Source organism: Mauremys reevesii, linkage group 25 (assembly GCF_016161935.1).
Source record: "Mauremys reevesii isolate NIE-2019 linkage group 25, ASM1616193v1, whole genome shotgun sequence".
NCBI lineage: Eukaryota > Metazoa > Chordata > Testudines > Geoemydidae > Mauremys > Mauremys reevesii.
Genome location: NC_052647.1, coordinates 8,259,149 through 8,273,206, shown reverse-complemented (window position 1 = coordinate 8,273,206; position 14,058 = coordinate 8,259,149). Strand labels below are relative to the sequence as shown.

At 52.5% G+C, this 14,058-nt stretch overlaps 1 protein-coding gene across 1 annotated transcript in view; it reads left to right on the top strand.

The window, feature by feature from the left end:
- The window catches only part of LOC120391369 (adhesion G protein-coupled receptor E3-like), a 28,220-nt gene extending 17,443 nt beyond the window's left edge, over window positions 1-10,777 (top strand). Inside the window, exons 11-21 of the mRNA XM_039514981.1 lie at window positions 908-1,085; window positions 1,619-1,738; window positions 2,432-2,634; window positions 5,856-6,026; window positions 6,195-6,389; window positions 6,939-7,174; window positions 7,931-7,997; window positions 8,766-8,857; window positions 9,125-9,293; window positions 9,410-9,517; window positions 9,855-10,777. Coding sequence (XP_039370915.1) covers window positions 908-1,085; window positions 1,619-1,738; window positions 2,432-2,634; window positions 5,856-6,026; window positions 6,195-6,389; window positions 6,939-7,174; window positions 7,931-7,997; window positions 8,766-8,857; window positions 9,125-9,293; window positions 9,410-9,517; window positions 9,855-9,902 — 1,587 coding nt within the window. The 3' untranslated portion in view covers window positions 9,903-10,777. The remainder of the gene's footprint in view (window positions 1-907; window positions 1,086-1,618; window positions 1,739-2,431; window positions 2,635-5,855; window positions 6,027-6,194; window positions 6,390-6,938; window positions 7,175-7,930; window positions 7,998-8,765; window positions 8,858-9,124; window positions 9,294-9,409; window positions 9,518-9,854) is intronic.
- Window positions 10,778-14,058: the final 3,281 nt, after the last annotated feature.

The window sequence follows — 14,058 nt, the reverse complement described above, 5'->3', positions numbered from 1 at the left end:
CTGTGCCCTCCACTGCTGTGGGGAGGGGGGGTGCACCCTCAAGTGGTGTTTGTGTCTGTGTGCACATGTGCTCTAGTGGTGTGAGTGCATGTTGGTGTTTGTCCACCCACATGCCCCCTCTAGTGTTCAGAACTGTTGTTGTTCATCACAGGTGCTATACCAGGACTCGGCAACCTTTCAGAAGCGGTGTGCCAACTCTTCATTTATTCACTCTAATTTAAAGTTTCACGTGCCAGTAACACATTTTAATGTTTTTAGAAGGTCTCATTCTATAAATCTATAATATATAACTAAACTATTGCTGTATGTAAAGTAAATAAGGTTTTTAAAATGTTTAAGAAGCTTATTTAAAATTAAATTAAAATGCAGAGCCGCCTGGACCGGTGGCCTGGACCAGAGCGATGAGAGTGCCACTAAAAATCAGCTCATGTGCCGCCTTCAGCACGCATGCCATAGGTTGCCTACCCCTGTGCTATACTGTTAACAGTTAATGGGGATTCTCCTTCAGCTCATCTGTCAGTGACCTGAGTGTTTCAGGCAGCAGGATCTGGGCTCTATCCCTGCCCTGCCAGACATTTCTGAGCAGCTGCCAGATGGAGCATAGAGACAGCCTAGGAAGCCGTGGGCTTGTGACAATGTTGTTCCCTGACATCTGTAATGGAGGGATGGGGGAGCAGGAGCGAAGAACGAATGACAAAGGGTTCTAGCCCCAGTTAGCTTCAGGTCCCAGCGGGGGCCCCGAGCCAGCCTCAGGGACCCCCTTTGTAACGGGCTTCCCCTCTGAGAGCACTGCAACCCCCTGAACTGGGAGAGGCTGGGATGCCCGATGTCCCCTGGGAACTCACGGGACGTGGCCCCTGAACCCCCGAACTCCTCACTCCCAGGGTCTTTCCTTTCCTGTCCCCAGAACGCGACTCTCCCTTTCAACTCGGTCCTGAAGAGCACCTCCCGCTTGGACGGTGGAGGCAAGGGCGAGGTTGTGTCGGCTGTAACGTTTGTCCTGCAGACAATGGAACTGTCCACGCTGGCCATTGCGCTCCAGTCTCCGGAGAGGACAACACAGGACGTGACCACAGAGTCTCTGGGTGAGGGGGGACGTGTGGCTCTCAGCGCCACCTACTGGCTGCCGTGAGATACGAGGTTACACACTGTGCCCCAAATCCACTGGAAGTTAGAGCCTTTATACCATTGTGATGTAAGCCTTTGTTCAGTACTGACACAGAACAGCACGGCCCCTGCACCAGGAAAGATAACCCAGTCCCGCCAGTGCCCCCAGAAGCAATGTCTGAGAAAAATTTAAATGTAATATTTGGAATTCCATCTCTAGGGGCTGCCACACTGAGCCAGGCACCTCCCCGCACCCCCACTACTCCCCCTTTGGGGGATGCAGCATCCCCAGGGAGACAGAGCCAGAATGGGGGGAGGGGATATGGGGGGTGGTCATTGCAACTTGGAGGGGGGCTCCAAACTTCCCCCTCCCGCAGTGCGGAAGAGCCCTTAAGCCCCCCGGCTCCAAGCGGAGTGGGAGGGGGTTGGATCTGGCCCAGAATGGACAGATTCCCAGGGAAGTGGTTTCACAGCGAGGGGCTCTGTCATTCCTCACCCCCACCCCCCGCAGCTATCCAGACACGGCTCGTCACAGGGAACTGCAGCCAGCACAGCGAGGTCTTCACGCTGAGAGCTCACAAGGAGACGATGGTCGTGCACTGTGATACAATCAACGGGACAGCCACACAAGGTACCATCCTGGGGATGGAGACACCCAGGGCCCAAACCACGGCACAGAGTGGTTCCCGGGCACCGAACCCCAGACTGGGTTCCCCCCTTCCTCCCTCCCTCCCCGTGGATCCCCAGGCCGGGCCCTGGCCTCTGTCTCTAGCCCTGGAGTGCTCCTTGCTGGCTGAGCATGTGGTTCTCAGGCTGTGGCCATGGAGCTGACACCTTCGTTCCTGCCTGTCCCACAGCTTGAGCCCCCAGCAGTGAGGAGTTGGGGGCACAGAGGGGAGGCGGCTCATGAGAGGGTCTCTGGTATGAAGTGGGCCCAGAGACTGGAAAGGGCAGAGACACCCTATTCTAGCTAGACCCCCAAATGGAGATGTGGGGGACCAGGTAACGTGGACCTTTAGCTGCCAGATTCAGGGCCCCAAATCCTCCAGCACCTGGGGACGCTCATCCCTGGCCAGCCCCTCTCCTGGTCTCGCTGAGAAAAACTGAATCTTCATCTCTGCATCCTGCAGCTGGACGTTACCAGCCAGACGTGTTCCTGGGGGCTCCGAGGGAGGAGGTATCATGGTCCAGTGGCTAAACCTTAACAGTTGTGGCTCCATTCCCAGATCTGCCACAGACTCACTGTGACCCCTGGGCACCCGGCCGGCTCGTTCTTTGCCATAGTGTCCCAATCTCCCTAACGAGGGATCATCTCCTCTCCCAGCTGGTGTGGGGGCTGCTGCTTTTATTTCCTACTCCACCCTGGACTCCATCATCAGTGCGAGACGTCTCAGCGAGGGAAATCTACCAGCTGGTGGGAAGCTGGAGAAGAGTCACCTCAACTCCAGGGTGGTGAGTGGGGCCATTGGAGACGGGAGCCCCGTTCATCTCTCCAGCCCCGCAAACTTCACCCTGCGACATAAACAGGTGCGTGGAGGGAGATCCCCTTTTGTTTGCTCTGTATCTGGACTATCAGAGTTGCATATAGAAGGCACCATCTCCTGCCAGGCATTTGGACCGTGCTGCCTTTCTGGCTTCCGCTGGTCCCGAGAAGAGAAGGCCTCCTTATTCCTGATGCGTTGGGGCTGTGTTACTGGAGGAGGTTACCGGGAGTCGTGCCATGACACAGGGCTGTGCAAAGTGCTCTAGGGTAACAGCTCCACCCAGCTCACCCCTGAGCCGGAATAACTGGAAAGCCGCTTTCTGTAGATAGTGGGGTTCAGGGAATCAGCATGAAACATAAGATCGGCCATACTGGGTCAGACCAAAGGTCAATCACGCCCAGAATCCTGTCCTCTGACAGTGGCCAATGGCAGCTGCACCAAAAGGAATGAACAGACAGGTAATTATCAAGTGATCCATACCCTGTCACCCAATCCCAGCTTCTTGCAAAAAGAGGCTAGGGACACCATTCCTGCCCATCCTGGCTAATAGCCATTGATGGGCCTATCTACCTTCCTTTTGAACCCTGATATAGTCTTGACCTTTGCAACACCCTCTGGCAAGGAGTTCCAGAGGTTAACAGTGTGTTGCATGAAAAAATACTTTCTTGTGTTTGTTTTAAACCTTCTACCTATTAATTTCATTTGGTGGCTCCTTGTTCTTGTATTATGAGAAGGAGTAAATAACATTTCCTTGTTTACTTTTACTATACCACTCATGATTATATAGACCTCTATCATATCCGTGCTTAGTTTCCTCTTTTCCAAGCTGAAAAGTCCCAGTCTTATTAATCTCTCCTCATACGGAAGCCATTCTATACCCCTAATCATTTTTGTTGCCCTTTTCTGAACCTTTTCCAATTACAATATATCTTTTTCGAGATGGGGTGACCATATCTGCATTCAGTGTTCAGGATGTGGGCGTACCATGGATTTATACAGAGGCAATATGATATTTTCTATCAATCCCTTTCTTGATGATTCCCAACATTCTGTTTGCTTTTTTGACTGCCACTGCACACTGAGTGGATGCTTTCGGAGAACTATTCACATTGACTCCAAGATCTCTTTCTTGAGTGGTAACAGCTAATTTAGACCCCATCATTTTGTATGTATAGTTAGGATTATGTTTTCCAATGTGCATTACTTTGCATTTATCAACATTGAATTTCATCTGCCATTTTGTTGCCCAGTCGCTCAGTTTTGTGAGATCTTTTTGTAGCTCTTCACAGTCTGCCTGGGACTTAACTATCTTGAGCAGTTTTGTATCATCTGCAAATTTTGCCACCTCACTGTTTACCCCTTTTTCCAGATCATTTTTATGAATATGTTAAATAGGACTGGGCCCAGTACAGATCCCTCAGGGACACCACTATTTACCTCTCTCCATTCTGAAAACTGACCGTTTATACCTACCCTTTGTTGTCTATCATTTAAACAGTTACCAATCCATGAGAGGACCTTCCCTCTTCTCCCATGACTGCTTATTTTGCTTAAGAGCTTTTGGTGAGGGACCTTATCAAAGGCTTTCTGAAAATCTACATACACTATATCCACTGGATCTCCTTTGTCCGTATGCTTGTTGACCCCCCTCAAAGAATTCTAGTAGATTGGTGAAGCATGATTTCCCTTTACAAAAACCATGTTGACTATTTCCCAACAAATTATGTTCATCTACGTGTCTGACAATTTTGTTCTTTGTGATAGTTTCAACCAATTTTCCCAGCACTGAAGTGAAGCTTACTGGCCCGTAGTTGCCAGGGTCACCTCTGGAGCCATTTTTAAAAATTGGCATCACATTAGCTAACCTCCAGTCATTTGGTACAGAAACTGATTTAATTGATAGGTTACAGATGACAGTTAATAGTCCTGCAATTTCACATTCGAGGTCCTTTAGAACTCTTGGGTGAAGACCATCAGGTCCTGGAGACTTATTACTGTTTAGTTTATCGATTTGTTCCAAAACCTCCTCTAATGACACCTCAATTTGGCACAGCTCCGCAGATCTTTCACCCAAAAAGAATGGCTCAGGTTTGGGAATCTCCCTCACATCCTCAACAGTGAAAACTGATTCAAAGAATTCATTTAGTTTCTCCGCAATGGCCTTATCATCTTTGAGCGCTCCTTTAGCATCTCGATCGTCCCGTAGCCCCACTGGCTATTTAGCAGGATTTCTGCTTCTGATGTATTTAAAACATTTTTTGCTCTTACTTTTGGAGTCTTGGGCCTGCTGTTCTTCAAATTCTTTTTTGGTCTTTCTAATTATATTTTTACTCTTCATTTGACAGAGTTTATGCTCTTTTCTATTTTCCTCATTAGGATTTATCTTCCACTATTTAAAGGATGCCTTTTTGCCTCTCACTGCTTATTTTACTTTGTTGTTTAACCACGGTGGCTCTTTTTTGGTTCTCTTACTATGTTTTTTAAATTGAGATGCTCAACATTTCAGTTGAGCATCTATTATGGTGTCTTTAAAACGTTTCCACAAAACTTGCAGGGTTTTTACTTTTGGTACTGTACCTTTTAATTTCTGTTTCACTAACCTCTTCATTTTTGTGTAGTTCCCCTTTCTGAAATTAAATGCTACGGTGTTCGGCCACTGTGGAGTTTTCCCCAATACAGGGATGCTAAATTTTATTATATTATGGTCACTATTACCAAGTGGTCCAGTTATATTCACCTCTTGGACCTGATCCTGTGCTCCACTTAGGACTAAATTAAGAATTGCCTCTCGTCTTGTGGGTTCCAGGACCAGCTGCTCCAAGAAGCAGTCATTTAAGGTGTCAAGAAACTTTATCTCAGCATCCCTTCCTGAGGTGATATGTATCCAGTCAATATGGGGATATGGTAATGAAACACTTTGTTACGGTAATGAATTGGTTAGGGTGCATATGTGTATGTGTGCACACAGCACTGCCCTCTGCTGGATGCAGTCAGAACTGCTCAGCCATGTGCCACATTCCTTATAGTGCTAACTGCTAGGAAGGATTTATTTCCCTTTTGCTCCGATAGCAGGGCCTGGACTTTTGCAGCAGCAGGATCTGTGTTCTCTCTCTGCTGTCACTGGGATGGCCCCAGTGGGCACTGGGGGCTGCGTGGGGAGAGCCGTGGAGCTGTAGGTGGCCTCGACTTTGCTATAGACATGTGATAACACAAATGACGTTCTGTGGTCCCGTGAGGATGAGGATGAGTCTGTTGCGTTTCCAGGCCAAAAAAGAGGAGGAAGAGGCTCTCTGCGTCTACTGGAAAGTGGTGGCCGAGAGCGGCAGCTGGTCTCCGGACGGCTGCACCGCCGTGCACACGAACAGCACTCACACCACCTGCAGCTGTGACCATCTCTCCAGCTTCGCCATCCTAACGGCTCCCACCGCAGTGACGGTATCTCACCGTGAGACTCGGGTCACAGGGCAGGACCCTGAGCTCCGCACTCAGCCGTGGGCAAAGCTCTCCCTGGAGCGACTGGAGGCTTTGCTGGGGAAAAGGCTGAGTCGGAGCCGAGGGGGCTGGGCTGGGGTCACTGGTGATTCTCCCTTTGCTGTGTTACAGGAGAGCTACCCACTGACCATCATCACCTACGTGGGACTGACCCTCTCCCTGCTGTGCCTCCTCCTGGCCATCCTCACCTTCCTCCTGTGCCGCTCCATCCGCAACGTCAGCACATCCCTCCACCTGCAGCTCTGCCTCTGCCTCTTCCTGGCCGACCTGCTCTTCCTCACCCAGGTGACCCGCCCCGGCAGTCAGGTACGGCCTGATTCTCCCCTGCTCTGTGCCTCCACGCGCAGCAGGGCTGGGGTGTGTGGCTTTGAACCCCTTTGTGCTCCCTGGATTCTGGGCTGTGCAGGACATGGGGGGATTCCCGGGGGGTGGGGGGATGTTTCCACCCCGTTAGGCCCCTTCACACTGGGCACAGTGCTCTGAGTGTCCCCAACCCCTGGAGTTCAGCCAGTTCTATCCCTATGTCACAGTGTCCCTGTGCCTCGATTCCTCTCCTACGTGACTTGCCCAAGGTCACCCAGTGACTCTGTGGCAGGGCTGGGAACAGAACCTGGATCCCCTGAGCCCTGCTCCCCTGCTCTAACCACTAATATCTGCTCCCTTCCTGCATCAGCAATGTGCACCCGCAGGACCCTGCATAGACTGAGGAACCTGCCGTCCCTGGGTCACAGAGCGCTGTACCTGGAGAGCTGTGCTAGCAAGAATCCCAGTGTGACCCCGCCCCCGGCAGGTCTCCCCCATAGTCAGCATTTCCCTTCCCCACCTCAGTGCCCCTGGGCTCTCTGTCTCCCCCAGGTGGCGTGTGCTGTCATTGCTGGCCTCCTACACTACCTCTTCCTGGCCTGCTTCAGCTGGATGTTCCTGGAGGGGCTGCACCTCTTCCTCACCATCAGGAACCTGCAGGTCGTGAATTACACCAGCGCCGGCCGGTTCAAGAAGAGATTCATGTATCTGTTCGGCTACGGATTCCCAGCCCTGGTGGTGGCTATTTCTGCAGCGGTGAATCCTGGTGGCTATGGAACTTCCACACAGTACGTGCAGCTCCCGTCCCGAAGGGGAGCTGGGATGTGGCTTCCATGTGCTTGTGCGGCTCACCCCAGGTCTGACTTGAACCTAGATTTCCCGGCTCACCCTGCCTGGGAGCTGAATGTCCCCCTGGGACCCTTCCCATCCCCAGGGACACGAAGCCGCCCCGAGCGCTGCAGTTGAGTTGCCCCCTGTCAGACATCTACACTCCTCACCCCACCGATGATGCGGAAGAACAAGCCAGAAAGATCCCAGCTTGACTCCCAGCTCCCAGGCTGGGTTTGTGAGGCTGGTGGGTAGGAAACAAATGCACCTTCTTCCTGTGTGCAAATCCCTGAGCATCCCCTCTCTAAAGTGAGCGACGCCACTAAAACAGGGCGTGGCGTGTTCTAGACACCCCAGGCGAGATCCTCAGCTGGTGTAAATCAGGGCAGCTCCACTTCCTTCAGTGCAGCTAGGCCAATGTCCCTCCGCTGCATGTCTGGCCCTCCATCAATACTGCGCCCATCCACCAGAAAGGGTCATGTGAGGAGCTGGAAGAGGAAGTGGTGGCTGAAAGCAGGAGATGCTGAGGTACATGGGAAGGGCTGTTTGCCTGGTGCCCGCAAGAGAATCGGCCATGTCACAGGCAGGCTGAGATCCATCTCGCTTTTGAGACCCAGCTGCCCTGTCCAGAGCTGCCCAGCCCCCTCTCTGCCCTCAGGACTGAAAAAGGGCAGTAATCCCATGAAAGTCACCTTCTTCTTCCCCCCTCCCTGTAGCTGCTGGCTCAGCCTGGAAAGAGGATTTCATTGGAGCTTCCTGGGACCAGTCTGTGCCATAATCCTGGTGGGTACCTCACAGAACCACAGGGCCCCATTCCCCTCACACCTCTGCGACCCCATTGATTTCAGTGAAGCAGAAGGGAAACGTGGCCTATAAAACACAAGGAAAGACCCAGTTAGGTCCCACCTGGCTAATCTGCTGTGGTCAGTCACGGCATGAGTCCCTGTGCTGTATCCCCAGGCCTGCAGCCGTTACTCGGGCCCAGGTCCCAGGGACGTCAGCAGGAGTTTTGCCAAGTGAAGACAGAAGAGTTTGGTCTAGTCGAGTTAATGACCCAAGGAACAAGGAAGGGAGAGGGCTCCACTCTGCAGTGGTTTTTGTAGCGGGGGAAACAAATGTCCCTACATATTCCCCTGGGGAAGTTGGGGGGTGGGGGGATTTGTTACAGCCTGGAAGTGGCAGAAAGTATTCTAGAGGCAGGATCTGGAATCTCTGAGCCAGATTCTGCTCTCAGTTATACCAGTTATTTTGTAAACCCAAAATAACTCCTGACTCCACTGGAGAGGCTCCATATTGAACTCTGAGCAGCATCTGGCCTCTGTGATCCCATTGATCCAGATCAGCCCTGGCTGTGCTGTCAGCTCCACGCATGGGGAGGGACCAAGAGCTGCCAGGGGATATTACAATAGAGGGGATGATTCCCACTGGAAATGAGCAGTCCCTGGTTCTGCAGGGTTCGGCTCGGTCCCCTGGGATTGTTCTCTGCCTCAGCTGGAGTCACTAGCCCCGGATAGGATGTTTTACAGGAAATATTTCCCACTCTTCCCATAGATAAATATAACGTTCTTTGCCCTGACCCTGTGGATCCTGAGAAACAAACTCTCCTCCCTCAATGCAGATGTGTCCACCCTCAGAGACCACAGGTGAGAAGGCAACAAAACAATCCTGGAGGGTCAGATGCCTTGGTTTGGAGGATCCTTGGCACGAGAAGGGGGTGAGGGATTGCAGGAGGGGAACAGCATATCTAGGATCCATGGGAATGAATTCCCAGTTTGTTTGCATTGAGAGTAACCCTGTCCCACATAGGAAAGCCAGGGCAGGTAGCTCCACCCCACTCTGCTCAGATCCTCCTGACCCAATTGCTCTCCATAGGGTTATTGTAACGGGATCTCTCCACTGCCTTTATCCAGGTTACTGACCTTTAAAGCCATCGCCCAACTCTTCATTCTGGGCTGCACATGGAGCCTTGGTCTCCTCCAAGTTGGCCCAGCAGCCACGGTCATGGCGTATTTATTCACCATCGTCAACAGCCTGCAGGGAGCCTTCATGTTCCTGGTGCATTGTCTCCTCAATCGCCAGGTAAAGCCCACGGCCCGTCAGCGCCCACCCAGCACCTTCACCGGCCTCGCGGTGGCCATGTCTGATCTTCTCAGCGTTAGTTACATAGTGCAGTGACCATGTCCCTCACTCTCCAGGTGAGACAGGAATACAGGAGATGGCTCAAGGGATTCCGAACATTCAGCACGAAATCTCAGACATACTATCTGTCCATGTCTGCTGTCCCCACCACCAGCACCAAGACGGTAAGAGGTCCTCTGCTCTGCTCCAATACCAGCCTGTGACACAGTCATCTCTAGCTGGGTCTCATCACTGCTGGAAAGGTGCAAAGCAGTTCCCTGTGCTGAGTTCCTCGACAGAGTAGGGTGCCAGCTGGGAAAGTGATTACAAGTGTCAGTGAGAGTCGGTCACTATCGAGGGGTATCCTAGATGTCTGAGGCACCCGAACAGAATGTCTTGTCCTGGCACCTCCGCGTTCCCTTCCCTTGGCTCTCCTGGGAGCTCCAGGGGTCACTCACTGTGGACTAGGCCGGCATCGGCTCTTGCAGTGTCATGATTTGTATATATCATATTGTTCCCTAGGATTGTCAGTGCAGACGGATTATCCCCGATGAGCACTCAGCACCGTGAAGAATTGCCCTTGGCTCCAATATCCCTGTGGGTCAGGATCCAGGGGCTCTGTGCGTCACCTCCCAGATTCAACACACTGGTTTGCACATTACACTCTTAGTGGCTTTGGAACCTATTGTCATTTTTGTGCTTTTCTTGCCAGGACTAACCTTTCTCTCAGGTGGAGGCGACAGCAACCCAGTCCGGGTTCAATACCCAGGGGGTTCCAATACAAAACAGAACCAGCTGGAGCTCTCACCCAGTAATCTGGGAAAACTTCACACCACCCCAGGTGCCTCCGAGAGGCAATACGTCCCCTCTCAGAAGCACTGAGTCTCTGTATAACAAAGAGAACTTTTAATAAAAAGGAGAAAGGAATCTGGCATTAATCTGAGAAACCTCCCAACCACTATTTGAAAGCTTGTGACCATGAGTAAGGCTAAGATATTTTTAGTAAAAATCTCCGACAAGTGGCGGGAAATAAACAAAAATTCACGATTGCCTGTGACCCGTCCTGACTTTCAGTAAAAAGATACTGACAAAACAGGGAGGCGGGTTCAGCTCAGAGCCACTGCTGCTGGCGCTCCGGGGTCCCCCACCACCATGGCAGTGAGTGGGAGCTTCGAGGAGCTCCATGCCACCTGTGAGAAGTGGAAGCTCTATGGTCCCCCACTTCCCATGGGGGATGGGATGCTGTGGGGTACCCTCACCCCCCATGGCAGCTGAGAGCTCCCCGGAGTCCCCCCTCTTCCTGGCATGGCTGGGCAACTGCAGAGGGTCCTCCGTCAACCACCGTGGGGCAGTCGGGGATGCTTGGTTATGGAGACAGCCTTCTCCCTGCCGCCGCTGCACCCTACGTAGCCCCTTTCCAAGGTGTCAAGAAGATCAGCACCGCGGCTGAGCCCGTGGGAGAAGACAGGCCCCGGCAGTGGAGCCTTGCCAGGTAGGGCCCAGCGCAGGCATCTGGGAGCTCCCTGCCCCCCTTGTCAGTTCTAGGGTGGGGATTATTGGGGGGAAGAGCTAATTGGAGGGGAAAGGCCTCCTGTCTGTGACATAATCATAGCCTTAGCCATGAACAAAATCCTACCCCAGAATATACTGGGCAGTGTCCTTTGCCTCAGTTTCTCCCCTTGCAGTGTGAAAGTCCAACAAATTCTCCTTTAACCTCCCTTTGCCTTTTCCCTCCCCTGCACCCCACTCACAGTTGCTGCCCTTGGTCGGCGAAGGCCCAGAGTTCAGAGCATTCATGTGAATTAAACTCCTGCTGGAGGGATGGGAGGTGGGGAGATGCCGTCGAGAAATGCCTCAGCTGCTGCTGCTGCCACCACGTAGACAACTGAGGTCTGGTCTGAGCTACAGACCTATATCAGTGTAACTGTCACTCGGGGGGGGGGGGAAATCCACACACACCCGTCCCCTGTGTGACATAGTTATACCAACCTGACCCCCTGTGTAGACACCGCTGTGACATTCTATACTGTACGTGCCCGGGAGTGCTGGACAGAGTGCTGAGCAGGGAGAGCTCAAGGAAAGCTTTGTGGGGCTGCAAGAGGGCAGGAGACAGGACGATGGGGGCAGTCCATGGAGACATACATGCAGCTGGGTAGATGGCTGTTTCCACTGGCTCAGCCGTCCGGCCTGCAGAGGGGTTCAGATCTGGAAGATGGGTCGGGCCCTCCATGCTTCCCTGGGACACACGGTTGTCCCAGTTTTCCTCTGCTGTTCCGTCGGGAGCCCTTAGATTCGCAGGAAAGTGGAGGGGGGAACCAATTCTGAGACCGCCCCTTCTGCAAAGCTGGGAGGGGACCAGGATGACATCACTGCTGAAGCAACAAGCCGGCCTGTGCCCTGTGCGATGTAATTATATCCACCTGACCCTCTGTGTAGACAGCGCTGTGTGGGCAGGAGAGCTCCCATCGACTCAGCTACCACCTCTCGGGGAGGTGGATTAACTACACTGATGGGAGAAGCTCTCTCCTGTCAGCTTAGATCATCTCCATTAAAGCGCCACAGCAGCGCAGTTGCCTCGGTGCAGCTGTACGGATGCAGCGTGTTAAGTGTAGACGTGCCCTGAGTCTCAGCGGCTAGACCTGGTTCACAGTGATTTCAGCTCCAGTGACCACTGAACAAACCAAACACTCTCCAGTGTGTCTGATCAGCTCTGTCTTTACACAGTGGGGAGGGAGATGGTCAAATCACCTCTAGGACTCTTTAGGCAGAGCCCACATCCCCGGATACAGACACCTGTCCACACCCTCTTTCTCTCTCACTCTCAGGGGATTTGGCGTCCCTACCCCCCTGCTTAGCGAGTGAGGGTCACTCAGGGCAGGCTAAGCACAGTTCTGCTGCCCTTTCCTCACACAATCAGGGTGACAACCTGCCATTCCCCTGCACTCCCTACTAAAGTGATTTGTAACCCAACACCTGCCAAAAGGGGTCACTTTGGCAAAGCAGTTCCCTCTGCTGAGTTCCTAGGCACAGTAGGGCGCTTAGGCAAACACAGTCTGCTCCTGGAGTCTGTTCCCCCAGCTCATCACTCCACTTCAGAGGGGAGCTCAGTCCGACCCCACCTACACAGCAATGAAGAATGTGGAGGGAAAGTGGAGCCTTGTGTGTCTGAAACACCTCCCTGCTCCCGCCCAGCTCCAGACTCTGCAGCCTTCGCATGGGAGAGGAAGCTGCTGGTTCATTACAAACAGCTGATTGCTGCTCCTTGAGGTGGGGGAAGGGAGCAGGGTCTGTCTTTCCTGGGTGTGGGAACCCTGTTGGAACCATCCCCAGCAGCTGGAATATTCCATAGAAAAATGTGGCATCAGTTGAATTCAGTAGAGTTAATCCTACCCTGCACCCGGGTAACTGAGAGCAGTAGCTGGCCCACCTCAGCCCCACACTGGTGTCCCGCAGCTCTGACTCGTCTCCCAAAGACCTGGGAAGTGGCCAGTCTCCAATCTTAAGGGTGGATGCTCAGGGGAAGGAATAACCGACGTCGTGGTCAGGAACCCAGAGGGGGATCGTCCCTAGGACATTACAAGGCCTGGAGGTTGAGGAGATACCAAGAGCCTTTCACCGCCAGAGCAGCAGCTGACCCCTTGTTGAGCAGAGGGGCCAGACCAGCCTGTGTTGGACCTGCACCCTAGGATTACCTACCTGTTCTGTAGCTCATTTCCTCAGAAGGTCTCAATGTCCTTTACAAAGGAGGCCATTATCCGTATCCCCATGTTACCTAAGGTTCCTGGGAAGCAAGTGGCAAGTTTTGGAATTGAAGGGCCGGGAAGCGCAGTCCCTGGGGATTGTTAGATGGTGTTGGCAGACTCTCCACACCCAAGTCTGGTGACATGGGGCTGAGCTGCATCCACACTACAAAACATTTGGGCTCTGACTTGCATCACAGTGGGACTTCGGCTCCAACCCACCACCTAGCAGGCTCTGCAAACCTCATTAAAACTAACTTCTGTGTGGACAGAAGTGGGGCTTGGTCTTAAACCTGAGTCAGAGCCCCGGCTTAGTATGCTGTGTAGACATACCATAGGGGTCTATAGGCATTGTAGGCACATCTCTAGGGGTGGCAGGCATTCTAGGGGCACCTTACCGCTCTAAAACTGTGTGTGCAACATGAAGGTCAGCTGTAGGCCTGGAGGGTGGGGCTGAAAGTGCTGTGCCTAGGAGCACAAAAGATGTAAATACGACCCTGCCCTCCAGGACTTGAGATGCTTTGATTGTCCTTACATTGTAAGTGCAAAGCTTGTAAGTTGTTTCACTGCTGCTCCCATTGCTGTTGCTCAGTCTGTTGCTTTGTGCCAGGTTATGGCCCCTTCCGCCAGCAATCGTCTTTGAATTCCCTCATTGGTTTGTGGTGTCACTAATCTGCCCTGCAGCACATAGGTCATTTCCAGCCGAGCACTAGTCAGCTAATATTTTTAGCTGTTCCACATACACAGCTACAGTTTCACCTGGCTCCTCACTCTGCGATGAACTTGAAATGTTCTACGGTAACGCTTGGCTGTGGTGTCTGTGCTCTGTTCAGATCTCTTGCAGATCTTCTGAAGTTTTACCTCCTGCTTCCTGCAAGTGTAACAAACTCCTGAAGAGAAAGTAGGGAGCACAGGGGACATCGGGGTTACATGGATCCCCTTGGACATACTAGTATCAGAGTTTAAGGAGAGGCCTAACATGATTG